This window comes from Agelaius tricolor, unplaced genomic scaffold, assembly GCF_023055355.1.
Source record: "Agelaius tricolor isolate 1412-34295 unplaced genomic scaffold, bAgeTri1.0.p SCAF_5, whole genome shotgun sequence".
NCBI classification, from domain to species: Eukaryota; Metazoa; Chordata; class Aves; order Passeriformes; family Icteridae; genus Agelaius; species Agelaius tricolor.
Genome location: NW_027269265.1, coordinates 36,627,063 through 36,654,970, shown reverse-complemented (window position 1 = coordinate 36,654,970; position 27,908 = coordinate 36,627,063). Strand labels below are relative to the sequence as shown.

The 27,908-nt window shown below is 41.7% G+C and overlaps 1 protein-coding gene across 2 annotated transcripts; it reads left to right on the top strand.

Moving 5' to 3' along the window:
- The first annotated feature begins 438 nt into the window (after positions 1-438).
- Positions 439-27,847, top strand: CAPN3 (calpain 3). Of its 2 annotated transcripts, XM_071427298.1 has the most exons (24): positions 439-729; positions 6,761-6,830; positions 7,295-7,413; positions 8,020-8,153; positions 8,514-8,682; positions 9,248-9,388; positions 11,758-11,841; positions 12,223-12,308; positions 12,889-12,966; positions 13,413-13,573; positions 14,127-14,296; positions 14,927-14,938; positions 16,069-16,277; positions 16,795-16,831; positions 17,832-17,846; positions 19,077-19,178; positions 20,513-20,590; positions 21,276-21,333; positions 21,928-21,992; positions 23,027-23,095; positions 23,655-23,733; positions 25,214-25,330; positions 25,793-25,851; positions 26,480-27,847. In XM_071427298.1, exons 1-24 carry the CDS (start codon positions 439-441, stop codon positions 26,504-26,506), a joined length of 2,430 nt encoding a protein of 809 aa, XP_071283399.1. In that variant the 3' UTR covers positions 26,507-27,847. The 2 variants fall into 2 exon arrangements, with proteins under 2 accessions (XP_071283399.1, XP_071283398.1); XM_071427297.1 differs by lacking the exons at positions 439-729; positions 6,761-6,830; positions 7,295-7,413; ... (9 more) ...; positions 17,832-17,846; positions 19,077-19,178.
- Positions 27,848-27,908: the final 61 nt, after the last annotated feature.

Genomic DNA, 27,908 nt, shown 5'->3' with positions numbered 1-27,908 from the left:
ACACACAGAGCCCGTCCCAGGAACATGCCTGGCCTCGGCACAAGCTGCACAGAAGACTGACACCATCTCACTAATGCCCCCCCTCTCATTTTCCCTCTCTCTTTGCCTGTAGTTATTTTTAGATTTCACGGTTAAAGCTTGTCCCTTCTGGACACTTACAGGACAGCACACACACATGCTGTAGATACAACTCGGATACGGGAGTGAGCCAACTGATCATCTTGTCCCACGTCAAGCAACAAATTCCAATTTCTGATGACAAAATACTGTCCTTTAGGAGGATACAAAACCACATGGAATTTTCTGGCTTGCAAATTTGACTAGAAGGCTTTCAACAGACAGAAAAGACAGTTTGCAAGCAACTTCCTCTTTTCTGAAATTTCCTTCCAGTTTGCAAGATCCTGCTGTCTTTCAGCATTTGCTGTCAGCCTGACTCCCATGCCGACCGCCATAAATGCAGTGGTGGCTCAGCAAACGGCTGCTGGGTCAGTCCCCAGCACCACTGCTGGCACTACGGAGGGGGCAGGAGGGGGCACAGGGGGTATTTATTCTGCCATTATAAGTCGCAATCAGCCCATTATCCACGTAAAGGAGAAGACATATGAAGAGCTTCACAAGAAGTGCCTGGAGAAAAACATTCTCTATGAAGATCCTGATTTCCCCCCAAATGAGTCGTCCCTTTTCTACAGCCAGAAAAGCCCTGTCAAGTTTGAATGGAAAAGACCACGTGTAAGTAACATGTTTGCTGATTGCCTTTTTCTGTAAATTGAAGTATGCACCCTGAGCTTACTTTTTTGCAGAAATTGTGTGTTGGAGAGGCAGGTGGAATAAACTGGAAAGATATTTCCTTAGAGCTCTCCTGGGCTCTAGGGATAACTAGCTAGGGCTGTGAAAGCTTAGGCAATGTGTATATAATGACTAAAATACAATAAAACAGCAGCAACAAAGGAGATGAAATGAAATGTTTAGAAAGAGAAATGGGGAATTTCATTTTCTTCTTGCATGGTTTGCCTGGGATTTTCTTGTCTGAAAGTACCAAAGAAAAACTCTCCTCCTTCTGCACCAGTTACTGGGTTTGCTGAGGCTTAATTTTTTTAACACTACTTTGTTTTACTTAAACCTCTATTTTGGTATTCCGCCATTTTTCTCATGTGTGAAACTAAAAGGACAGGTTATGTTCTCAAATATGCTCTTAGTCAATTGTTTCCTGCATTGCTTGTCCCACTCACCAATTATGTGGGTATTCTAAGCACTATGAAGACCCACTCTTGGCTACTAATCCCATTCATTTTCCTATTTTGTGGGTATTCCCCAGCCAGCCCTCCTATTCTTTTTCATCTTTTTTTTTCCCCTATCTCTCTCACTGGCAGAGGACTAACACCTCAGTTCCCAGTTGATTCTCCCTCCTACTTTAGGAGGAGTTACACATTTTCCCTGTCACATCTGCTGGGCAGCTGCTCCCCTGCAGCAAGGCAGCCCCTGGGACAGTGCCTTGACCCTTGCCATCCCCTGTCTGATAGTGGGGGTCTTGTTCTCAGGAGCCTCCACAGCTCCATCTCCTTGGCAGGTTTTGGCCACCTCTTTTATATTTGCCATACTTCCCCTGTGCCCAAATCTGTGCTTCAGTGGCAAAGTCAGTGGTGATAGATAAAACTGACCACAGGAGTGTAACTGAATAGCAAAAGACCACGAGGTCTTGTGGGTGGCTCTTACAGACATGGAGGAAGGCCATGTGCTTTTGTCACAACAACTTGAGCAATGTGGAAGGATCGAAACAACTCCCCCATCTGCTGTGCCCTGTGCACTTGTGCCCTGTCACTCCTTCATCATCACCACAGCTGCATCAGCCTCTAGAAATGTGTGTGAATGACTTAAATGCAGCCCCAAGTCAGTCATGTAAAGGGATGGGATTTCCCTTTCTTCTCTTTCCCTGCAGAGGAAAGAAGTACAGCAGTACAGTGGATGAGTGCCAGCCTCCTGCAGCAGACAGACTGCAAGTGTCATATTAGAAAGCATCAAAACAAAAGAAATGTACAATGTAACCTCAGACTTGTTGTATATAACTGTGCAGGCACAGATCAAACCTTTGTTACTGGAAAGGTTCAGACCAGGTCTTAGTTCCAAAGACATTTCTTTAAGTCACTCATGAAAATGTAACTTTGGACTTACCATTCATGTAGTAGACACAGGCTGGAGACCATGCAAGACTTAAAATACAATATAAACTTCAAACCCAAAATTATCTGGGTTTTTTTTTTTACACAAACAGGAGTAATACTGGGCTAAAGAGTATTCTACTAGGAGGTTAAACAATCATTGGAGCACCACATATATTCCATTGCACAGGCTGTGTTTTGTGATGGTCTGTAAAGATATGGACAATCTATGTTCCTGTTAAATTGCAATAGTTTTCCCACCCCCCCCACCCCCACCCCCCCCCAAAAGAAAGAAAATACTTTTGCTTACAAAATTTACTCTTATAAAGTGGTAATTTTAATCACTTTGAAATTCAGGTCAATAGTTGAATGAAACTTGATAATGTAGTCTAAAAGAAAAAAAAAAAATACCTCACAGTTCAGAGTTCCTGAGAGAATGTCCTAATGTGACCAGTCTAGATCATTTCCCTGTGCCATTTTATGTGCCACATACCTCCAGACACAGCAAATAAACAAGTGATCAGTGTGCTCTATGATCCCACTTAAAACAGAGGGCTGGGAAATACACAACATATTCCTGACTCTCTGGCTTCCTGAGTCACCTTAGTCACGTCACCTCATCAATTTGTATCAAAGCCCCTCTACCCAGAGACCAGGTCCTCCTTTGCCACCTCCCAAAATGCTTGTCCTCTGCGGCAGCGAGGGCAGCAAATGCATGAGGACTGGCCTTGTCCCTTACCCAGGGAAGGACAGGTGCTGTGCAGAGCAGCTGGCAGCCCTAGCATGGGGGCAGAAAAAAGGTATTTGTAATTCTACCCAGCTACTGACTGCCATGCCACGACATGAATGCACAGAGATCTCCTAATACTCAATTCAGACAAAAGCCAAGTGAGAGCCCTGAAAGTTCCCCTGCGAAAAGTCTGCAGGATCCATCCCTCTAGTGTTTCTGTTCAGAGTATGCAGACCATGGTTTAGATACATAGAGGGAAAATTAAATCCCCCTCAGTTAACGCAAAATATTAAATTATTCACTCACCCACAGCAGGTAAGAGAAGCCCAAAGAGCTGCTTACACTTACAACAGGTCACATCCAGCTCATTGACTGGCTGTGCCTCTTACAACTATGCTGCCAGTGGGAATTTCTCACAGCTGAGAGCAAGGATGAGGCTACTGATCTTTGAGAGCTGAGAAAAAGTCTGTGTTACAATATAACACAGAATATTGAGAGGTCCTGCTGCAGTCCTGTATGGGTCTAATGACACCGGGGTATTGATAGGAAGGCTCTACTGTGACACTGTGCTTTCAAATGCACTATTGTCATTCTCCTCACTCACAGCCAAGTCGCAGCATAACCACCACATTCAATGACTTCCCTATGGTGATCCTCTCCATAGCCAGAAAATCACCAGGAGGAGCTTTTTTTCATAATGAATACAAATAAAATCAAGTCAACAAACTACTGGATTTTGCTTGGAATGAAAATTAATCAGTCAGATCATCTACTGCACACATATGAAGCTGTTTGAATTTAGTCATCACAAAATGTGTGCCTGTGCAGGTCATACTACAAAGCAAAGATGGAAGTTAGTGCCACCAAGGCAGAACTTTCAGAAGATAATCCAACTCAGAAGCTCTAAAAGCAGCTTGGTGTCTGACATTGAGCTGTGCCTTGAAGTGGACAGCACAGACATTTAAAAGCATGGTCTAGACCACAAGAGACCAAGAGATAATGAGGCTACAAATTGTCTTAGGCTGAAAAAGATCCTTCCTCTGTTTGATAGGATCAGTTTAGGGAATTTACTTAGAATGTCATAGTTTATTAATGGCAGTTTTTAAAGGAATTAATGCCTTTTGCTGCAGCAGTATAAGCTGGCTGGCAGATTTCTTCCTGATATAGAAGAAAAGCCAATGAAAATATAACAAAGGTCAAATGCCATTTTTAGTTGCATGCTGCCTCTCCGTTTTCCAGGGCTCCCTTCCAACTGACTCGTAAGTAATCTCTTCCCAGAATGCAGCATGCACCACTACTAGGTTTTTCCTGGGATTCTTTGTTTTCTTTGCTGTAACTGACTCTTTGTAATGAAATTACAGTCTGAACTGGATCAACCCAGTGCAACACAAAGCTCCTTTGGATAGTACCAAGGCAGTCTGAGGCACTCAGATCAGAGGAGGCTCTTTTAAAAGATGAATCATTGCCTCAGTGAAGTGCAGCCTGTTGGGATTCTCTGTGATAACTTAACCTAAGAGATGAAGAGCAATCTCTTGCTCAGCCAGGAAGACTGGAAGGACAGACCTGCCACCTGCATCTTGGACACCTGGTCATCTCTCTCTGCTGACTGAGTACTTCAGCCTTGGTAGACCTTGATACCTTTCTCTGTAACTTCAGCTGTACTCAGCAAACTAGTGTAGCTGGAGATGAACTAAGGAAATACAAATTAAAATCATATCCACAGTGTGCTATACACACCTGTTCTGCATAAAGAAATGCAAGAAAAGCATTTCTGTCACAGCTAAACCAGGCCACATGACAATTGCATGATTCTTTCCTTTGCATTCCTTTACCAAGCATCCTACAAAACAAATGACCCCAAGATGCAATAAATGCCTCTGAGTAACACATTGCTGTACATTTAATATTTGGAAACAACTAGGTGGCACCTGACTACTTTCAACTAAAACACAGCATGCTGGACTTCAAAGCTAGTTACAATAAGAGCAAGATAGAGTCAAAATGCTATACACACCTGTTCTGCATAAAGAAATGCAAGAAAAGCATTTCTGTCACAGCTAAACCAGGCCACATGACAATTGCATGATTCTTTCCTTTGCATTCCTTTACCAAGCATCCTACAAAACAAATGACCCCAAGATGCAATAAATGCCTCTGAGTAACACATTGCTGTACATTTAATATTTGGAAACAACTAGGTGGCACCTGACTACTTTCAACTAAAACACAGCATGCTGGACTTCAAAGCTAGTTACAATAAGAGCAAGATAGAGTCAAAATACAATAATAGAGTTGGAAAAAACACAAACCAAAAACCTGGCATGTCAGACTAGTTTTCAGCAGAGCACCACAGCAATGAAAGGAAGAATATTTTCAAAAAGACAAGTGAGTGGAGAAAAGCATGAAGGCATCTCAAAGATCTGTTTTGACAGAACTGGACCCCAACAGCTGACCAAGGCCCAAAATAACAGGACAATCCCACCATTCCTTCCCTCAAGGAAAGTAAAGTGCCTGCAGGGGTTGGTGGTAGAGAAGGTGGCAGAAGTTGGTCTCTCTGGCTATATGACTAATCCAAATACTTACATCAAAGCAACTTTTCTGATAACTGTGAAGGAGAAAAGAAGGGGGTTTGAGCCAAGCAAAACTACTAGACCGTGAGTCTGGGAAAGTCCAGGGCCACCCTGATGATATTAATAAGAAGCTTCAGACTGTAGAGGTAGCATCAGCTGCCTGCATATGCTGCCACACAAGCAATTTTCAATTGTTTGTTCTGTCTCCTTCCCACTCTTGTCCTAACATTTTTCAATAGATTGGGCTCTTGGACTATACTTTGTCTTCCTCCCAATTTGCAGCTGCTCAGGACAGTGCTCCTCAGGTTGCAATATCTTTCTTTCCTTACCCTCATAAGAGATGTGTCCAGAAGTTGTGTCTTCTTATTCTTCTCCATACCAAGTATTTGAGTGTGACAAATGGGATAAAGCAGGGATATTTTTCACTCTGTAGGACAGGTTATAGCCACTACTTTCCTTGGTTTTCCTCTGTCTGGTTTTCCACAGTCTTTGTTCATTATAGAAAAGGGCTATGTAAGCCTGCAATTGTCCCACCTCACTTGCTGCATTTTGCCTTCCCTCCCTGCAGAAATGTCTTTTTATACATGTCTGTTGTATGTTGTACCCACTCTGTTGTAGTATAAATACAGACAAACCCAATACATTGTGCAATGCGCAGAATGAAAGGAGACCTTCCTGTCCTTGGAGACAGATTATATCTATACACATTTTTGAATGCAGCATTGTCAATTAAATACTACAACATGAGGAAAAGAACAAAATCTCTTAACCAGCAACTGATTATTTCTTGTAATTAAACATCTGATCCTCTAATTTTAAGAAGGAGTAATGCTGGGGTTCATTCCCAATGAAACGCATTCTTCAACCCTTTCAATGCCCCAACATGCCAGTTACTACAAATTGGACATAAGATCATTTTAAAATAATTTAGTCTGGTCACCTGATAGTTTTTTCATCCACTTTCTCTCCTGCCTCCTCCAATGTTTTGTTTTTTCATAACTGTGCAGAAAAAATATTTTCCCCAATTCTTCTCCTTTCAGTGTGTTTTCACATTTCAGTACAGAGGGAGCACCCCAGGCTCAATATTAGACCCTGTAGGTGCATGGGGAAAACTCTGACTGGAGTCTGGAACATCCAGATTCCAAAACATTTTCATAGTGAAACTCTGCAGATGAAAACTGTGAGAGAGGTGTTGATACCACAAGCTATCCTGTAGGAAAATGTTCTAAAACTGACTTTACTTCTGTGCTAAACAGGCATCATTATGGACACTTCCTGCTCATCCATCTGTTTCTGTTTTGCAGGAAATCTGTGAGAATCCACGGTTTATTATTGGTGGAGCCAACAGAACAGATATCTGCCAAGGAGAATTAGGTATGAAAATCTTACTTCAACTCTGCACTTTTTAAAGTCTACATCATGGTTTAGCTCTCCATTAATTTTCTTTAATTTCTAAGGTGATATCTGAAGTCCTCTGTCTCAGTGATTCCTTTGCTCTGTAGCAAATTGTTGACATCTGCTTAGTAGAAATCTAGGCAAGAACTTTTAGTGAAAGATTCACATGCCACAGGGAATTCTTAATGCAGGTAACAGTGTTTATCAGATTTTAGGCTTTTTCCAAAGTACATGGAATATCATCTATTTAGCCTGTGTGTACCCAGTTATGAACAATGCTCATGAGCATTTCTAGAGCACAAACAGATAAAGTGCTAAAGTACTGCAGAACACAGACAATCATACTCCACTGAGAATTAACATGTCACTTTGCAATATCTCAGGTTTTCCCTTTATAATTGCTCTCTCCCTTCATTTTGTCTGCTGCTTCTGCTCATTTACAGGTAACTGCTGGTTTCTGGCTGCCATTGCTTGCCTGACGCTGAATAAAAAACTACTCTGTAGAGTCATTCCTCATGACCAGTCCTTTATACAAAACTATGCTGGAATCTTTCACTTCCAGGTGAGTCGCTCCGTCTAGTGGTGAGCATATGCATTTACCCAAAGCTCAGCTCTTCGCATGCTCTTCTCTCTTTCCCCACCCTTTGGAATCATGAGTGACAGATGGGAGGAAAAGGTATTGAATTGCCTCACCCCAAACTGTTCCAGCAGGGCAGTCACAGCAGGGCAAGCCAATAAAAGCAATTAGGGAGCATTAACCCAGCAAGGAAGCATTTGCAGATTGCAGTGTTCTGGGTGTAAGGAGTAGCAACAGGTGCCTGCTCCTGCCTCACTGCTCAGATGCAGCACTGCAGCCAGCACGGACACACGGGCACTTGGCAAGAGCAGCTGCTTTTAGGCACAAAAATAGCTGGTCAAAACAAATTCTCGAAGAACTTCTTATTTGGAAAAGATTGACTGCTTTCCACATTTCCTTTGGTTCTCTTAAGGAACTTTTTACCCAGAGGAATTCAATACAGCTGCCTCCTTCACAGTAGCCATCAGTTTTGGCCACATTATGAAGTGTATTTCCATGTTTCTCCTCTCTCAGCCTGACTTTTCAGCCAGGCTTCCTCTCTCTGCACCAAGTCAATCCAGTTGTTGTTGTTTTCTGTTTGCCTTTGACCAGTTCTGGCGCTATGGAGACTGGGTGGATGTCGTCATCGATGACTGCTTACCCACCTACAACAACCAGCTGGTCTTTACCAAGTCCTCCCAGCGCAACGAGTTCTGGAGCGCCCTCCTGGAAAAGGCCTATGCCAAGTAAAGCGAACCGCGGGGCTGTGCCGGGCTCCCCAGCGCCGCTCCCTCTGCTGGGGCGGTGCTTACACCACTGCATACAGCGTTTAGAAGCACACAGAGAATATACCTGAATACACCAATGCCTTTTCCCGTGCCTTGGAGTTGGGGATGGGTTAAAGTGTATTTTCTAAGAAGTTTTGCTACTCATTCAGAAATCTACATTTGATTTTAGAAGTTTTAAGTTGTGAGTTACCAGGCAGATGGGTTGTGGGGTTTTTGTATGTGTGTTTACAGAGCTGTAGTTATACACACAAGTTGGATATAAATACATAGGTAGGTATCTATACCTGTGTAAAAGATCTCTTTTTATCTCTTTTCAAGACTCCATGGGTCATATGAAGCTTTGAAGGGAGGCAACACCACTGAAGCCATGGAGGATTTCACTGGAGGAGTCACAGAGTTCTACGAGATAAAGGATGCCCCCAAGGATATCTATAAAATCATGAAACATGCCATTGACAGAGGATCCCTCATGGCCAGTTCCATTGATGTGAGTCCATATGAACTTTGCAGATAAGAGGAGAGGGACCTCTCCATTCGTAACCAAATATATACCACCTTTGGAACTGCTTGGTTTAGGCCACATAGAAAACATCCATTTCTAGGAGATGGAGTAATCCCCCCTAGAGACCAGCCATTAGCAAACAGTGAGTACCAAAAGTGAAATACACAGAAGTAGAACACGGAGGTGGAAAGAAAAGATACAATCAGCAAAATCAGTACCCCTTCTCCCTCAAGACCCTAAGCCAATGAAGTAGGTTAGTATGAGGATGCTGCAACTCTGTTAAGATCTTAAGTGTGCAGATTAACATTTTATTGTCCACATGGTTTCAGACTGTCTTCACTTATTGTGGTGAAAAAAATTTAGAAAAAAGAAATTTAAAAGTTAAAAAATTAATACTTTATGGGGTACCATATTTCAGCAAAGGTGGGAGAACAGTGCTATTGGCCACTGTAGATAAGTATGGACATAATGAGGGAAAAGAGAAGTAATCTGGGCTATCTTTTACCATTCATCTTCCTCCATGATACTTTTCTCCCATTCTCTGTGCCAGGATGACCTAGGCTTTTCCTATGGATCAGCTCCTCGGAGCAACATTGGGGAACTGATTGCTCGCATGGTGAAGAATCAAGAAAATGCACAGATGACTCAGTCCACTGTAGACTACCAGGGCATCGAGGAGAGGCCAGCCTGGGTATGTCTTCTAAGCAGTTGACTTCAGAATGCTCTTATCTACAAACTGTTAGAAAAACATATCACCTATATTTTTAAATCCTTCTTGGGTTTCGCAGAATAACACTAATGAAATGTTCTTATGGATGCTGTTTGATGTGTGTGTTGAAAGACTTCAGTGCTTTCCAGCACAGTGACTGATACTAGGGGGCTTCACTGATACTGAGGCGTTAAAGGGCTGTTGGCTTGTGACACACGCTTATAATTTGCAGAACAAGAAATTTATTAGTGGATTTTATCAAGTCTCTTGCTTGAATAGGGTGGAGAGAATGAAAAAGCTAAAATACTAGAATAGAACAAGATCCTTGAGTGTGCATGGAATGTCAAAGAAAGAAAAAGCAAGCTCTGCATAGCTCTCGCTCGAGGCAAAAAAGCTCTCGGTGAACTTATTTTGTGACAGAGTCCTCTACCCATTAATAGAGGAGAGCCTGCTCTAGTGACACTTTTTTTTTTTAATTACTGCAAACAAAGTCCTCATTAAAAAATGCCCAACAAGGAAAAGAAAAAGTATTTGGAGTTTTATATGTTTGATGAAATACAAAGTAACTCCAGCATATCCACATAAGTGTCTAGCAAAATAGAGGGATGTTAAAACCCTCTAAGAAAAAAATCCCATCTTGGACAACTTAGAAGCTTTCAAATCTGTAGAAGGACACTTTGCTGCCTTCTCTGTGTCAGGCAGCTGTCATACCATGCCCTTTAAGGAGCTGCATTTCCATGACAATGAAATTACATCTCTTGTTTTACAGGGGTGTAGGGAAGGGTGGAGAAAAACAAAACAAAACCAAAGAAAAATCCTCCAAAATTACATCATTCAAAACTTTTGGTTGTGCAAACTTTCTTCTGCATTTGCAGCTGAAATAGCTGATTTTTTTCTCTTCTAGCATCCATATTTAGTTCTTCCTAAAAGACTGAAATGGTGTCATTCTTTGGGAAAGACCGGTATGACTATCTTGTTTTGCAAGCATGGCTGCCCAAACCTCCCATGTCTGGGGGGGAGAATTTCCTCCTCAGTCCCTGTCTACTAAAAGAAGATTGCAAAACTCTTTCTACACTTGTCCCAGCAGCTGTTGTGCTGCTGGTTATTGCATATTCCTGAACCATCACCAGGAAAAAAAATTAGGGCTCTCAATGGAAAGAGGCAGATGAAGCACTTCCAAAACCTGGACTTCGAGAAGTTGTCCGGGTCAGCAGAAGTTAATGTCCTTAAATAGAAAGAAAAGGGTTCTGACAAGTGATGATGGCAACAACTAGAGAAGAAATGAAGAAAAAAGGAAATAGGTGTGAGGTTATAGTATGAAAACAGAATTAAGGGAAAAGAAACCAAATAGCTGCTGAAGTGAAATAATGGAAAACAAGTGCAACATCCAGGAAATATTTGGATGAGATCCTCCCTGTGCAAGCTGAGACCATTTCTGTGTGACCTCACTAATTCTCCCCCAGGATCCAGCTCTGCCTTTTTCATGCCGTTAGATGTGTCAAGAAGGGGTGGCAGAGTTACTGACAGGATTTTGCAGGCATCTCTCAGCAACAGACATAAAGAAGGAGGAGAAGTTTTGCTCTTGGTCCACATGCACATGGCAGGGTCTACCCCTCTCACCAATACTGGAGATCTCTCATACAAGCAGAGCAGGCTGTGTGCATCTGCCATCCTGCTCCCAATTCCAGATCTCACAGATACACAAGCAAAAATCCATCAGACACACTAAAAGCTGATGACTAAGACAGCAAATATATTTACACCTGAGCAACACAGCTATGCCCTTCCTGAAAGTTAGATACAATAAGATAGTGTCAGTTAGCAGGCACAGTGTATTAAATAGGGTGTTTAAATGTCATTGTGATAAGATAGCAGCCATGTGGACAGAGGAAAGTATTCTAGATGTTGATTTGCTCTGATTTTTAACCAGTTCATGTGTAGTAACCTTACAGAGCCATACAAGAACATACCATCCTAGAAAAGGCTGAACAGTCCTTCTAATACAAAAAATTAATTATTTGATTAAGAATGCTATATCCTGCCATGTTCCAAGTGCAAAAAGCAATAGTCTAAACAAAAGAGAAAAAGACACCAGAAAACGTCCTTTCCAATTGATATTATCAACTTTTTCCATTTTTAGTTCATACTTCACACCTTTCTAACTATCAACATGAATTCTGTGGGCGCTTAGCTTGACTGCTTTGACAAACACAAAGAGGAGAACAAGGCAAAAAATCTAGTCAGCTGAACGGTGTCACCCTCCCTGTGAAAGCCCTGGGTGGCAGCACCTGCCCTCGAGCAGGCAGCTGAGCTTTTTGTGAGTCCCACGGGTGTTTCTCTCTGTCCGACAGACCATAATGCCGATGCAGTACGAGACACGGATGTCCTGCGGGCTCGTCAAAGGGCACGCCTACTCCGTGACGGCCGTGGAAGAGGTACGTGCCCCGCTCCCCCCTCCAGCTGTGCGCAGCTGCAGCCACTGCTGGCCTGGCCTCACGCACGGCACCAAAGCCATGAGAGGCATGAAAAGCGAAACAAATTATGAGCCAAGGAAACAAAACTATGTTCAAATAAGTTAAAATCTTGTGGACAAAGAAACCTATCCAAGTTTTGGCTCACTTGGGCAACACCCACTTGGGCAAAGGTGGCTATAGGCAGCCACCTCCTGGTCTTACAGCCTTCCCACAGCCACCCCAAGAAGATCAGGCTGGGGTATGGCCCAGAAAAGCACCATCATGAAGGGTGTGGTGACAGGCAGAACATCTCCTTTTGAACCAACTCTCAATCTATTGTTGTTGCCTTCTTTTTTCAATTAGACAGTATTTAAAGGGGAAAAAGTACGTCTGGTAAGGCTGAGAAACCCCTGGGGCCAGGTGGAATGGAATGGAGCCTGGAGTGACAAGTGAGTAAAACAGAGCTTCACATGATTTGAAAAAGAAGTTGCAGCTTTATTTGCCTTTATGCAGCTTTTGCATAATCCTAATATTCAGTGATGAGGTATCTAAATTGTCTTTGAATTTTGAAGTTCATTGAGTGCTTAGCTGAAGCTGTAAAAAAGAAAAGAGTACCTAATAAGATGTTAAGAGAGGCTTTAATAAATGGAAATTAGGTTATGAAAGAACTGAATGAAGCAAGATGTCAGTGTTTTCCTTAGAGGAATTTCAATAGGTACGCCAACAATGATAATCCGCAAACACCTTTTTCTTCAAGCTAAGTAAAATTAACGCAGTTCAGCAAATGTTTGAGAGCTGCTAAGAGGAATTCTAAGAGGAAGGCTGACAGAAGTAGAACAATTGCTTCTTTTGTTGGGCATATAGAGAAGAGGATAGCATTGAGAACAAATTGTTGCAAGGCTTACAAAGGAAAAATTAGGTGGAGGTAGCAAGATGACTCTTGATTTTTCACTCTATAAGCCTAAAGTGTAGAAACTTTAATGAAAACTGTATTGCAAAGCCTAAGCTAACTTGTTTACTCCTTTGAAGGTCAGAGGAGTGGGACTCTGTTAACAAAGAAGAGAAAATCCGCCTGCAGCACAAGGTTGTGGAGGATGGGGAGTTCTGGTGAGAGCATCAGTTTCTCTAGGAAATATGCAATCAGGAAAAATGAATGCCACTGCACTACTACCAATTTGCTAAAACCATTGCAGTGATCTCTGCTCCCCTTCATATTCCCAATAAACCTTGCTCTGTGATCCTCCCATTTTCCCACCAGAGATTATTCAGCGCCATCAGCACAGTATTTCTAATTATGCTACACTTCCACAAGCTCTCCATCACCCTTCCTACTTACCGTCCTGTCAGCTCAGTTTCCCTGTGTTTGGAGCTGTACCTGTGGTAACTCACCAACCAGCAGACCAAGAGCATTTGGAGAACATGGCACTCCCATTGCAAACTTGTCCCAGTACTGACAGTGCTATTGGTCACTGTCTTCCACCTCCCCAGGGTCTTTCAGACAACTGCCAACCATGTAAATGCATTTGGGTTCAATTTCCCCTCAATTCCTCCAGGATATCATTTCAAGATTTCATGAGGCACTTCACAAAGCTTGAGATCTGTAACCTCACACCTGATGCTCTGGAAGTGGATAAATTCCAGACCTGGACCGTGTCAGTTAATGAAGGACGCTGGGTGAGAGGCTGCTCAGCTGGAGGCTGCCGCAATTATCCAGGTGAGCAAAGGGTCTTTAGGGATACAGCTTCTGTGATGGGGACTAGGTTAGATCCCAAAGGCTAAGTCATACCACAACCTGGTTAGTGCTCAGCCATAGGAAAAGCCTTGCTTTCTCAGTGGACAAGGCATGAAATTGGTAGCTGGACATCTTCTGTCACTATGCTGGAACAGAACATGGTAAGCCCAAAAGGCAGCCCTGGCAAAGATAAATCATTGTTCAAGTACTTCACAGTGCCCCAAGTAAAAGGGATGAATTTCACCCTAACAGTTAGATTTCACTTGGGAAATTCACTTTTGTGGATTAGGGATAGCTTTAGGGACTTTGGAGGTTTATCAGATGACAGTTCTCCATATATCCTCTTTTGCAATGCAGTTGTTGGAATTAAGTAACAGCCATAATATGTAAAAAAAACCATGTACGTCTCAGCCCAATTTTAACCTTTCCCTCAGGAGCCATAGGCAGGGAACTTAAAAGTTCTCTTTGATCATGAGCATCATTAGAAGACTGAAGCTTCACATGTTTTCTTTGGGTTGCTGATGGGATTTCACAGATACATTTTGGACCAATCCCCAGTATCGCTTGAAGCTCCTGGAGGAAGATGATGATCCTGAGGATGAAGAGGTTATCTGCAGCTTCCTTGTTGCACTCATGCAGAAAAACAGGAGGAAAGAGCGCAAGCTGGGAGCCAACCTGTACACCATTGGCTTTGCCATCTATGAGGTAACAGCTCTAGATTTTGCTCTTTGCACTGTGGTCACAAATCCTGACAGTATGTATTTACCAAGAGAGTTACTGAATCATTCAAGCTGATTACATCAATTGCAATTTTTGCTTTGCAAGGGAGTCAGAAAATCTGGAAGAGAGGAAGGAAATTCAACTCTTCCTAACTCCTCGTAAAACAGCAATGTCAGGGTTTACCCATCTCTTAAGTCAGACACTTTTTAGGCTTTTATAGTGACCTAATGCCAGATTTTAGCATATTCTTTCACATATATTTTTCAATCTCCCTTTTGCCCTTTCTGAAACTAAGCATTTCATTGGCAGAAGAGTGTGAAAAAGGAAACAGACATCCAAGGCTCATACATAGCAATTAACCTCTGTCCCTGCTATTGACTTGATGAAAAAGTCAATTTACTCAGTCCCTTGCACAAACATATTTGGTTCAGATTTTAGCTGATTTCATGTAAAAGTCAAGAAACTTAGAAAGGAAGAGGAAAAGTGCTTATCTGACTAAGGGCATTTTAATTTCTGTGTCCTCAGAACTTTAGTTGAATACCCTTCTGTGTGACCTATAAACATGTAGTCTCCCTTTGCAGCTCTGACTGTTTCTTCTCTCTGTTTCTCCCTAAGGTGCCCAAAGAGGTATGCGCAGAACGGAGCCAGATTGACGTCTTGGTGTATACCCACAGCTAGTGTTACTGTAGTGCCTGGCAGTAAGTCAGCAGGAGACTGTCCAGTCAAGTTTGTTTTCAGGGATGTAACAGCAGTAGAACTGCTAACCTTTTTGCTTTGAGTGTTTATTAGTAATATTTTGTGAGTAGTTTTTAGTTCCTTCTCACTTGCACCCCATTTTCAATTAGACCCTTTCATCAATGCTTCTTTTGTCTTCTGTGGTGGCCTGGCCATCACTTGCACAGTTGGTCAGAGACCCAGGAAGCAGTGCCTGTGAGGGCTTAGCTTCTGCACTCCATGCAGAATCACCCTAAGCCACTTGCATTTCCTCCTAAAAATAATATAAATGGCCTACATTCTGCAGTCACAGAGTTTTCTCTGTAGTCTTAGAATGGTTTAGAAAATTGTGGTATTTTCAGACATTGAAGAAATCTTATCAAAAGTACACAGATTACATTTTTTCTGAGCCTGACAGTAGCTGAATCATTGGCGTCAGAAGTTTTGCTAACAAGCTCATCTGAAGGCTGTTACCTAGAAAGCATGAGGATGACAATCTGAATGTTGTCTTTGCCAACTATCTTACAGATGGTTATTTCTGCAAAAAACAGCCTGCAAGTGTGTTTAGTCCACAATTCTTGGCTTAATTTTCATATTTGAACTAATGCAATGTTTGATTATCACATTTGTTTAGCTGATACAGAACTCATGTTTTGTCTAGACAAGGACATGTTTATGCTGAAAGCACCTTCACTTTACCACTCTGCATGTACACTATTCCTTGCCATGCACCCTCCAAGGAAAGTGGCTGAGCTTTGGTTACACACAACCTAGCAAAAGAGTCAGATACAAATGCCTACACAGCAGAAGTCAGCCACACAATCTGCAGGTGGGCCCTGGAGCAGCCCTCAGAAGCCAATTAGACACAGTCAGTGGCAACTCAAAGGTGACAGACTCTGTACCTGCCACCAGTCCTCAGCTCCCTGCTTGCTAAGCTGCTGCTTCCTGTGTTTTCTATCGCAGCCATGCACTGCCCGCATGGCAACCCACCTGGGCAATGGGCAAGACTTCCTTAAAGACAAATGGACTCATTTGTTCTGCAGATGCATGGTACTAAGCACCACTTGCAGAAGGATTTTTTCCTCTACAATGCCTCCAAAGCTAGAAGTAAGACTTACATAAATATGCGAGAAATCTCTGAGCGCTTCCGGTTACCTCCCAGCGAGTACGTCATCATTCCATCGACATATGACCCCCACCAGGAGGGAGAATTCATCCTCAGGGTCTTCTCAGAAAAAAGAAGTCTTTCAGAGTAAGTTGCAGAGCCATTTATTTGGCCATATAGGTGGAATGACCTCACTAGGCTGCTACAGTCATGTTACCAGTTTGCTACACCCTGCTTTTTATTTTGTTAACCTCATTAGAAACTCAAAGCTGCAAACTCGTTTCCACAAGCTTACTTTATAGATTAACAAGAACCTGCTTTGAATTGTCTTTGGAGAAGCTTACTGCTTGCAGGATATCCTTTGCAAAGAAACCATTAGGCATTTACTAAGGCCAAAGAACTTCTGTTTTACTTCCAGTTCACTGTTATAAAGGCTCTTTACAGGAGTAAGATGGGTGGCAGCTGTCCTGGAAATGGTACTTGGGATGTTCAGCTCAAACTGGGAAAAAGCTGCTCCTAAAGCCTGCAGCTGTAATGCTGGGGGCCAGCCCACACCACTGGCTGCTTGAAAAGTTTGAATGGGTGCTTAAAAACCACCTAAAGAAACAAGAAACTTTAGGAACAGTCACTTTCCTGATTTATTTGTTTTTTGCTTCCTACTTAGGGAGGTTGAAAACATGATTGAGGCAGAACGTCCATTGGTAAGTACTGTCCTGGTCTTCTTTTGTGTATAGGAGTAGAGAGGAGAGGAACATGATACCTAGGGAAACCGACAGCAGGAAATCATTTGCAGCTACATGACAGAACCTTTATAAAATTCTCATATTTTTTCTCATTAAGATACTTCTGTTGACACTTGATTTATATATGCTTTTTTCTCAACTTGATTCAGACCAAAACGCTTTTGCAGATTTGAAATCTGGTCTTGGCATAGAGAAGCTGGATGCTAAGCATTGTTTTTGTCTCCATCAATGGAGATTATCCATTTACCAAGGGAGGCCTAGCTCTGTGCCCTGAAATACTTTCTTTGTGAAATTGGTGTCTCATCTTATAAAGAAAAAACTACCTTATTTTGAAGTACCTGCTTTCTGAAAAGGGATCCTAATAGCACTCTGATTCAAAATAGCATCCATGGCAAATTCTAACTCTTCCCCCTGGAGATTTTTACACATCTTTGTGGGAATATACTACAGCAAACAATACAATAAGTCTTGAAAAAAAAATCAGAGGAAATGCTGTTGCGCAGAACTGAGCTCCATCAAAACTTGCTCAGAAATGTTCCCCTTCTCTTTGCTGCCATAGTGAAAAACAACTGTCCAGATGTGAGGGAATCAAATTGTCACTTCAGATATCATTGATCTATGGGCATAGAAGTTCAATCTCCCCGACACTGGCAGGCTGGGAAAAAGAAAAGGAATACTCAGAACTAAAGAGATTTTATTCAAGCAAAGCCCCAGATGAGATGAGACACAGTTTTATTATGGTTTCTGCAATGTGTTTCCTTCAGTATGCCATTTCTTGGTGGGTGCATGTTCCCTCATTTTTAGTGATTTGAAAGCTCTATAAATATAGGAAATGGGAAAATTTGTATGAGTATAGGAACTGGAAAAATAAACATGAGAAAGGGAAAAAAATAATAAAGTTTGCCTTCAGCGCTGCATAATCTGATCAAGCGCTTTTTAATTTTGTCTCTTCCCACAGAAGAAAAAGGGCAAGGTAGGTACCTGTGCAATGTGCTAAGTGCCAGCAGGGCAAAGAGCATGTGCAATGCATGAGCTGGGACAGAGTTCCATGCTATTATAATTTTCTTTGTGTCTGGAAACTGACCTAGTTAATGAAGGGTGCTGGATACGAGGCCATTTGCATGCAACAAAGATTTTGTCTTCCTACTTGAGATTCTAATGAAATAGGACTAGCATCATATACCCCTCTCACTCAAAGGGGTGGTGAAAGGGTAACAAACTATTCAGCTCAGTCCTCTGGGTTGCTCAAACTGTTCCTCCTCCCTGCCCCTCCAGAGGCAGCCTGACACCCTTTGCTAGTGAAAAGCACCCCTTCTCCAGACATGTGCCCTCACACTTGCTTTCCACCAGCTAGTGCAGCAGCCACTCCTCTTTCCTGAAGTTTCTGCTCACCAAAGTCCTGGGTTCTATTTTTGATTTGACACAACATATTTTGGACCTTGAAAATGTAATCAGATATTTTAATCCCAAGAGAGGCTGATAGTAATTAATACTCTAGAGTAATACATTCACATCATGTAGCAGTTTTTTCCTTGTTTTAAATGCACCAAAGCAGAACAATTGCAAATTGTTGGCTGCTTACAGCTGAGTGCTTCAAGAGTCAGTACAGATAAAGAACATATGCTTCACATAGCTAACAAGCTCCTACACAAATAACTCCTTTTCTGGGTACTATGCACATTTGTTTTGTTTTCAGTGCTACTGTCCTTTAGGGGCAAGTTCATCAGTTTGTGTGATGAGAATCTGGGAGGCTTATTTTGCTTACAAACAGGGGAAGAACCCCACCAAAAAAAACCCCAAAAAAACCAAAAAACAAAAACAAAAAAAACCAAACCCAAAACCCAACTAAAACACCAAAACCAAAACAAAACCACACAAAGAAATCCCAAACAAAAACAACAAACCAAACAGATTCAATGTCTGTCTTTTTCACAAGGAAAGCTAGGACCCAGAAATTGCACTATTTTGCAAAAATATTTCTGCAGCTTTTTTTAGCATGAGAAGAGCAGTAACTGCAGAAATTTTTCCTCCTTTTGATTTAATCCTTTCTTTTCTTTCATTCCAAGAAATGGCTTCTCTTGCCATACTTTCGAGAGCAGGAGTTGTTGCTGCATGTACTTTCCACAGAATGCTTGTAACCAAATATTTTCCTTTCCACTATTTCTCCTGTAATTTCCACTTCTTTTGTGCTCTCTTCTTCTAGCCTATCATCTTCGTTTCTGACAGAGCAAACAGCAATAAGGAGCTGACAGTAGAAGAAAATGCTGGCAAAGATGGTGAAAAAACCCAAGCAGATGAGAAAAAGGTTTCTGCAGCAAGTGGCAGAGGGGGAAATAGGGCTTGGTCTGGCTAGCATGAAAGAGTGGCTGAGGAGAGCACAGGAATGGGGCACAGAGGTGCCCTGAGATACTAAACAGCTTCTCATTAAATCTTTACATGACTCTTATCTGGTTTATGTGGATCTAATGAGCACAAGCACAGAGAGACTGTCCCTTCAGTTATTTAACAACTCTACAGGAGGATTTAGTTGCTTGAAAAATCTCCTGGTTGCTCTCTCACACAAGAATCCTGGTTGTGAGAGATTCCTTTCCCACCCACATTCAGCTCACCGCCGTTTGGCCCCCTGAGGTGGCACCGCTTTAGAAGGGCACATGCACAAACTGCACCCGAGTGGCTGCAGAGGCTCCTGGCAATGACCACAGCCTCTTCTGTTACAAACACACACCTCTATCCTAGTCCTTGTTGGCCAGAGGATAAAGGACAGGTAAACCCAGGAGCTCCAGCACCCCTCTCTTCTCCCTCACTACCAGAGAGGAGGAAAACAGAGTAGCAAATTCAGAATTTCTTCCTGCAGGTGGGTGAGACACAACGTATCTAACAGCCAGATCCCATATCCAGGCTTGTGACATCTGGGGGTATGGCTGGAGCATCTGCTTACAGGGAGGGTGCTGCATGACTGCTAGAGCATGCAGGGGGTGGAGTGAAAACCAATCTAAACTTTCCTCTGCATTTAGACAAAGGAAAACAAGAAATAAGCCAAGAAATCCACTTTGTTACCTATAACTTTCATTTCCCTTTTCAGTATCAGCTTCAGAGTTCAGGGTTGCATTTTCCATGTGTCTGAGAAAGCTTCATGTTCCTCGTTTTCCTCTGTCTCATATGCTATTTGTCTTCAGCAAGCCCCCCCCCCATCATAAAGAGCTCTCACATGGTCATTTATTGCCTATAGAGCAGCTGTGAGGCAGATACTGTGTCCCTGCCCATGGCAGGGGGGCTTGAATAAGATAATCTTTAAGGTCTCTTTCAATCAAAACCATTCTTTGATTCTCTGATAAGCCTCTTCTGCTCCAAACTTCTCTTTGGCAATATTTTGGAACAAAAAATTAGAAGATAACTACCAGTGTTATTTAGGCTCCTTCAAATAGAAGAGAAAACAATGGGATGAAGTTAAATACTTGGCAGTTTTAAGGAAGAGAATTAATAAAAACATAGGGAAAGGAGTGGGAGAACAACCCATTCCTCCAAAGGCCTCCAGATTCACTAAGATGATGCCTCACACAAGGGTAAGTGAGCCATCCAGGCCCTTTCTCTTTTCCGCTGGGCTCAGGATGTATCTCTTCTTTGCTTGTCTCTTTTCAGCGTTCTTCAACAAAAGCTCATGAGGAGAGTGAAGAGCAAAAACAGTTCAGGAATATTTTCCGACAGATTGCAGGGGATGTGAGTATGCAATCAATACCTGTCTCTGCCCTCAAAGCAGCCTGGCCACAACAGCCCCTAAATCAACTATTCCATAGATTCAAAACATTGGATATCAAAATTTCCTTTGAATTTGCTCCCATCAAATTCTCTTTGTGATTTTGAGATAAGTAAAATCAAATAAGAACCCCATTAAGTATACAGCGATCCTCATATGTATGTATAAACTATTCTCACTGTGTTGAGGGAGTCTTACTTAAATTCAGCTTTTTTTTCTCCTATCTCCTACAAGATGCTGTTTTGCACAGCAAGTATAAACAAGTTAGAAATGCAATGCCCTCTGGTATATGCTTAACAAGGGAAGTTAAAGATAAAAACAGATCAAAGAACTGCATAAATCAAGTGGCTGCATATGGGATACAGGAATTTTCTGATTTTACTATTTTACTTTTAGACTCGCTAGAAATTACCAGTCATTCTTCTAGTTATAGTTTATTGAGCACTGTATAGTAACTTCAGGTCTACCTTGTACCGAAGCCTCAGGAAAGGGCTGGACTAATGTTCACATGAAGTAGAATGCCCTCTGGTTTGAAACATGTATATCTCTTATTGAAAAGTGACCAAAGACTTTTAGCATATTCAGCCATAAAATTGTTTTTCATAAAGAATTCTGTAACTAATGATATTCTCACCACATTTCCAACAGGACATGGAGATCAATGCTGAGGAACTTAGGAATGTTCTCAATAATGTCGTAAAAAAACGTGAGTTTGAGCATTTTTTTTACTAACCCTGGACAAAGAAATCTGTGACAGAGCATAACTCCCCTCCCCGAGTTTCTAAAAATTATTGATGTTTTCAAACTCAGAAATTTCCTAGTTACATTTCCATGGACAATGCATCTGAGACTTTCACAAGCTGAACTTTTCACAGAGATTATCTCTACAGGTTGTTAGTACTGATAATCTAGAAATGAGCAGATGCATTCATTGGAATTACCACTGGGACAATAATGCAGTTCTCACAGTCTGCAAATGCCCTTTAAAAAATTTCTAGTGGAGAGGCAAACCTTTCTCCCTGTTTAGCAAACTTTAACCGACAGACCCTGGACTTTCTTAGTAATTTAGGAATTAGTTTAGAGTTTTTCAGAGTTTTTTATTGTATGTAACAAATCAAGAAAAGTAAATCTAGTTCACAGGCAGTAACATTACTGAGAGTCTTTTCAGATTTCTCTACCACTCATTTCTTACTGGACAAAGGAAGTAGGTTTGGCTTTTACTTTGATTAGAGTTACACCTGAGAGGAAAATCATTTGCTGATTTGCATTATTTGTATTCACCTGGGACCATTTGTTTCAGATAAGGACCTAAGGTCAGAAGGGTTTGAATTGGAATCCTGTCGCAGCATGATTGCTTTAATGGATGTATCCTTTCCTGGTGAAAAGGGACTGCTTGAAACCACTCGAGTTCACCATTTCTCACCACCACACACACAACTTAGTAAGCCAGGGAAACAAACACAGCAAATTGTAGTCTGTAGTCAAATAAAAAAGCACTCCTGGTTTGGCACATCTTAATTCCAGTCATCTCAATGTTAACATAATTGGCAGAGAAAGATGGCCCCAAAAAGAAAGCTACAGAATAAATCAGTCAGTATGACACTCTTCTTTAGGTATCAGACACTGGCCACATTAGGTCCTAAAGCATGATTTTTTCATTATTATATTTAAAACAAAGTCAACATAACTATAGATCTTGCCAATAAATGTACTATATTTATCTCTTTAAGTTCGTCATGTATCACATATTCTACTGTGCTCAGCTTGCAATGCAGGCAGAACTTGTCTGGAACAAGTGCAATAAAACACACTCTAAGATGCTATGTGGTTACCTCTGCTACAACCACCCTAGGCTTTCCAGTTTGAGATAACACAATTTTGAGAGAATGTAAGTGCATTCAAATATAACAGAACAAAAGTATAACTACAACCCACAGCCATAATGGTTGAAGCCTAAACACATTTTTGAAAAGAGCTTTAGTCAATATTTTGCTTATTTCTTAATTCATTTTAAGCAAGGCAGAAAGAGATTCGTGACAGAGTAAAGCTCAGTTGTCTTAAAAAGCATTAGGTGAGCTTCACATTTGGAGGTATTTCAGAGAATCCCACTAAAGCATCCTACTCATGCACTTTTAGAATAATTTCAGAGGCAAAGCTGTGTCCTGTACCAGAAGTTTGCTTCTACACAAAGTAAAAGTAGTACTTCACACTCCTGAACACTATGCTATACACAATAACCAAAATGCTTACAAATGTTTTACTGCACAGGTGAATCAACTCTTTATGCTGAGGAGATCCCCAACCTAGTTTTACATTCATCATTTTACCAGTAATTGCAGCCTTAATTAATTTTATCCTAAAAGTATTGTGGGTTTTTTACCTGAATGTTTGCATCACAGACAGATGGCTCAGGGAAGATAAACTTTGATGAATTTCGACATCTCTGGGACAAGATTAAAAGCTGGCAGGTATTGCTGGTATCTTCACAGCTCCTCTTCACAGTTTCTGCAGTGCAAGTGTTCTACAGGAAAACTAGAACTCTCCACATATGTTCCATCAAGAATAAAAGCTAAAAAATAATTGTGAATTAGCTTCAAAAATAAAAAGTAATGTCTCTCCTCATCCTACTTCACAGCCTAAGCAAATAGCCTGAATATCCCATGTACAGCCTTCCCCATGAGAGTAGCACAGAGGCATACAAATTAAAGGAGGAGAATGATGGGAACTAGAATCAGGCCTCAATAATAGCTTAATTAGGGCAATCAAGAGGGAGGATTACCAGCATAAACTCAAGTCAAACAAGGAGAGTCTCAAGGGGAGAGTTTTTTTGCTTCCCAGAAACTGGATCTAAATTATTTTACTTTGCAACTGAGAGGAACTCTGTGCTAACAACCAGAGTGCCCAGCAATGGCACATGGCAAAGCCTCCAAGTGCCTGAGGCACATGGCACATATCCACTCAGTGAGTGCATTCAAGAGCAGTACAAGTTTTTATTACTGTTTTCTGTGGTTTTTTTTCTTTTTCCAGAAAATTTTCAAGCGCTATGACACAGATCATTCAGGAACCATTAACAGCTACGAGATGCGCAACGCAGTCAATGATGCAGGTACTGTCCCTTGTGCAGTGCCCATAGCTGAAGAAACTTGGTTTTGTTTTGGGGCAGCACAGGCTGAGATCACTGAACACTGTGCTGCCTTTTAAAGACAGATCATAGAGAAATTAAAAAATATTTTTTCCCCCAACAGAGCTTCTCAAATATCCAAATGGCAAGCCTTTTATGTCTTGCCAGCCAAATAGTTGTCTTCAGCTCCTCTTTAATGCAATGAGTGATGCTTTGCTCTCTTAAGGATGTCCTACTCAGGGTCCTGCTATTCAAGGAGACCAGGGAATGCTGAAGACATTTACTCTCATTTAAGCTCTGGATTCTATACATTTGTCTAAGTAAAAACAAAGAACAGTGGAAAACTTTCAACCTAAGTGTACAGGCCCTGAAACCAGGATGGAGCAGGTCTATGTCCAAGTGTGCATTACAGGCAATTGGGTGGGCATTTCTGAAGTCATGTTAATGTTTCTTCCATACTGAGCCACTGTAGGTTCAGTCTCTTCTATCTGCACAATGATAAGAAAGTATTTTTGCAAAACTTGCAGTTAATGAAATTCATTCTGATAAGAGGGACTTTAGACTTTTCCTGCTTGTCTCAGACACACCAGTATGCTTCTTCCCCTGGGGAGCAGGCCTCCCCCCACAAAAGGTCTCTAAGGGACTTAGAGAACCACTTTGATCAGAAAATCTGTAGTATCACTATAAAACTAGTTGGGATGATTTCAGTGACACCTTGTTTTCAGTAGTATTTTGGCAGGTCAAGGAACAGAAACAAATGGTTACCTTGTACTTTACAAAACCTCAGTGATTCTGGAGTCCTTTGCTAAAGACAAAACTACACCTGGATTTGGACTCCTGCTGTGGTAGAAATATAGGTCATTTTATTTTCCAGGTTTCTGTTCTCACCAGGGAAGTTGTCACTGTAAAAAGAGAAAATACTTAAATACCTCCTGCCCTGACTTTAGAACTGAGAACATTTCAGAGCCTTACAGCACATACGCTGTGCTTGATGTTGTGTTTAAAACAACTGTACCCAAAACGTGACAGACCTTTTCAAGGCACAGCACTGGCTGCAGCATTCAGTCCTACCACACCAAGAAGTTGCCTCCTTGTCTATTTTCTGACCAGTGCTTAATTTTGCTTTTATAGCAACTTCCCCTTGCATTTCTGATTTTTAGCTGATTTGCTTTCAGAAGGCCCAGCTGAGCCATTAGGCCTTCTGGGGCTGCAGGTCTCCTCTTCACACTTACAGCCTGAGGTTACTCACGTGCTAAGGGCCCTCTCACAGCATTGCTTCTGGTTTGGGAAGGCAGCTGGACACAGTGAAGCTCCTTACGGCTTTACTTGATTTTGTTTAGCAGTTGCAGCAGGACACTCCAGTCTGTGCCTCGGCTGGGCCAGGGGAGCGCCTGTGGCCCACCCCTCATGGAGCAGCGCCTTCCCCACCTGAGGCCCAGCTGTGCCCGTTTTTGCTTCCCTGCAGGGTTTCGGCTGAACAACCAGCTCTACGACATCATCACCATGCGCTACGCCGACAAGAACATGAACATTGATTTTGACAGCTTCATCTGCTGCTTCGTGCGCCTGGATGCCATGTTCCGTGAGTGGCTGCCCCGGTCCCACAGCACTGCCTCCCCTCCTGCCCCCAAACACAGCCCTGGATCCGTGGAATGGACTGGGTTGAAAAGGACCTCAAGGATGATCTGGTTCCAACTCCCCTGCTGTGGGCAGGGACACCTTGCACTGGACCAGATTGCTCAGAGCCCCATCATACAGTAAAGTTTGTTCACAGCACTACTTCCTCTATGGAGGGTGTTAATTATTACAGACATGTGCTTAGGGAATCTAAGATGACAAGTTGTCTCACAGAAACACAGAAGAAACCACTGTGTTTCTCCTTGAATTGACTAAGGAAAAACACAGCAGAAAGTGACCCCACAAGTGAAGACCTGTGCAAGTTGGCATTTCACAATGGGAGTGCTGTTTGATTTCCTGTCTGGGAATCATCTTTACTCACACAGTAACCTAATCTACTCCCCATATTTTTGTTTCTTTACTTTAGGGGCATTCCACGCCTTTGACAAAGATGGAGATGGCATCATTAAGCTCAATGTCCTGGAGGTAAACTGCTTTATGAGAGTATGTCTAACACCATGTCCCAATACTAAATTTTAATTGTGTTAATCATTGCACATGTTTTCAAGGGAGAACTCTATGAATAGAGAAATTGCCACCCAATTTGCCACCCAAAACCTCCTAAAATTTTGCTACCAATTTTACATGGAAAACATCCATGATCTGCCAACAACAGTTGCTCTGTAAGACTCCAGTTGGTGCTGAAGGGCATGGCTGCAGTCTCTTCATATAATCTTTAAAGTCCATCAAAAAATTCTGAGATTTTTTTTATGAGGCAATTAAGATCAAACATAGTGGTATGATATTAAATGATAATGGGGCTTAGCATAGTTCTTTACCTTTAAAAAAATCTTGTTAAGAAGAATTAGAAAGTTTCAACTTCATGTCCTCTGTTAGGGAGGACATTAAAAACATCCTTTAAAACACCATTAAAAGCACCCATCACTTTTTGCAAGGGAAGGAGAAATAGGAGCAAGAGACTCAAGAAAATTCCCCACTGCCACTCCACGCTAAGTGACAGCAAGCAGCTGCCTTCCAGCTAGAGATGGTGGTCTCTTCACACAATCTGTGGGAGGACACCAACAACTCATCCATCCCTTAACTCTTCTTTCAGTGGCTGCAGCTCACGCTGTATGCGTAACACCAGAGCCAGTGGCCACCTCCATCAAGATCACACTGAAGATTCCATGGACTAGCACTATTCAGCCCAAGGGCAATTCCTAATAATGGCATTCACTCCTCAAGATGAACAGCACATGGGAAGAAGCCCTTGGAAAAAGAGACAACCACACTGTAGTGGACAGCACAGTACGCATATTTCGTAACTACTTTTGTAGCATCCTGACATTTTTCCTTTGGGCAACAAGGATTAATTTATTAATGACTGAATTAAGCTTTCTCTGCATGGTGAAGACATGGAGAATACAAAATTGTTCTGCTTGTGCTGACAACTGGAAAGTTGTTCCCTCAAGTGAGGTGAAACTGGGACTGTATCTAACTGTGAAAGTCAAAGGTGCTTACTGCCACCTTGTAATTGGTCATTAACTGTTTGTCCTGCTCTTGGTATTATCCTTTCATCTCTTTGTAATATTTACTGAATAATTCACATGAGATTGTGCTAATTGCATTAGTATTATGCAACCCAATGACTCAGTTACAGATTTGGCTGTGCAGGTTGGATCTCTGCTATGTAGAAATGGGAGAGTAGGGCACAACAGACTGCAATACCCGAGTACAGCTTGATCTAATGCCTCAGCAGAAGTACCAGAACTGAGCAATTGGCTCTCATTATTAGTACTTATCCTGATTACAAATGTGGACATTGTAAATGTTTTTCATTGTAACTGCATTCCCCATAATATTGAGAAACTTATTTGCCATTTGAGGCAGACAACCTCTTATACCTACAAATTTATCTACACACATATATTTCCCCTACTGCAGGTCCTATTTCCCAACATTAGCATGCATTTCTTTATTGCAAGAGGTGACTTGTAGGAGAATCTATGTCAGCATGACCACTTTGGGAATATTATTCCAATGGGCAAGTACAATTATTTTAATGGAATAAAAAAAAAAAATCAACTGGATTTTGGCCTAGGCTTTTTGGTCTTATTCTGAAAGAACAGATGAAGATGAAATATTGAGCACTCCTTCATCATTCTCATGAATATAGAGCAGCTTTTGGAGTTTATGGCAAGTGTGAAATTAGCTTAATATCTCAAATATTTGCCTGTTTACTCCTTGAATACATTAAAAATTAAAAAAGAAAGCACTTGAGAGGTTCCCTTGCTACCAGATTAAAGGATAACAGGTACAATATAAAAAATGGAAGGGCAAACACAACATGCAAGGAAGACCAGACTTTGTCAGGAGAACCTTTTACTTAGTTGTCTAGTGGGAAAAAGTAGCAAAGCAATCCACTAATGTAAAGTAAAAATTAAAAAACAAATTCTAGCATCCACTGAAAGTTATTCCAGTGAGTAGTACATTTAACTGAAAGGTCACTAAGAAGCAGAAAACCTTTTGACTATGAAGTTCTT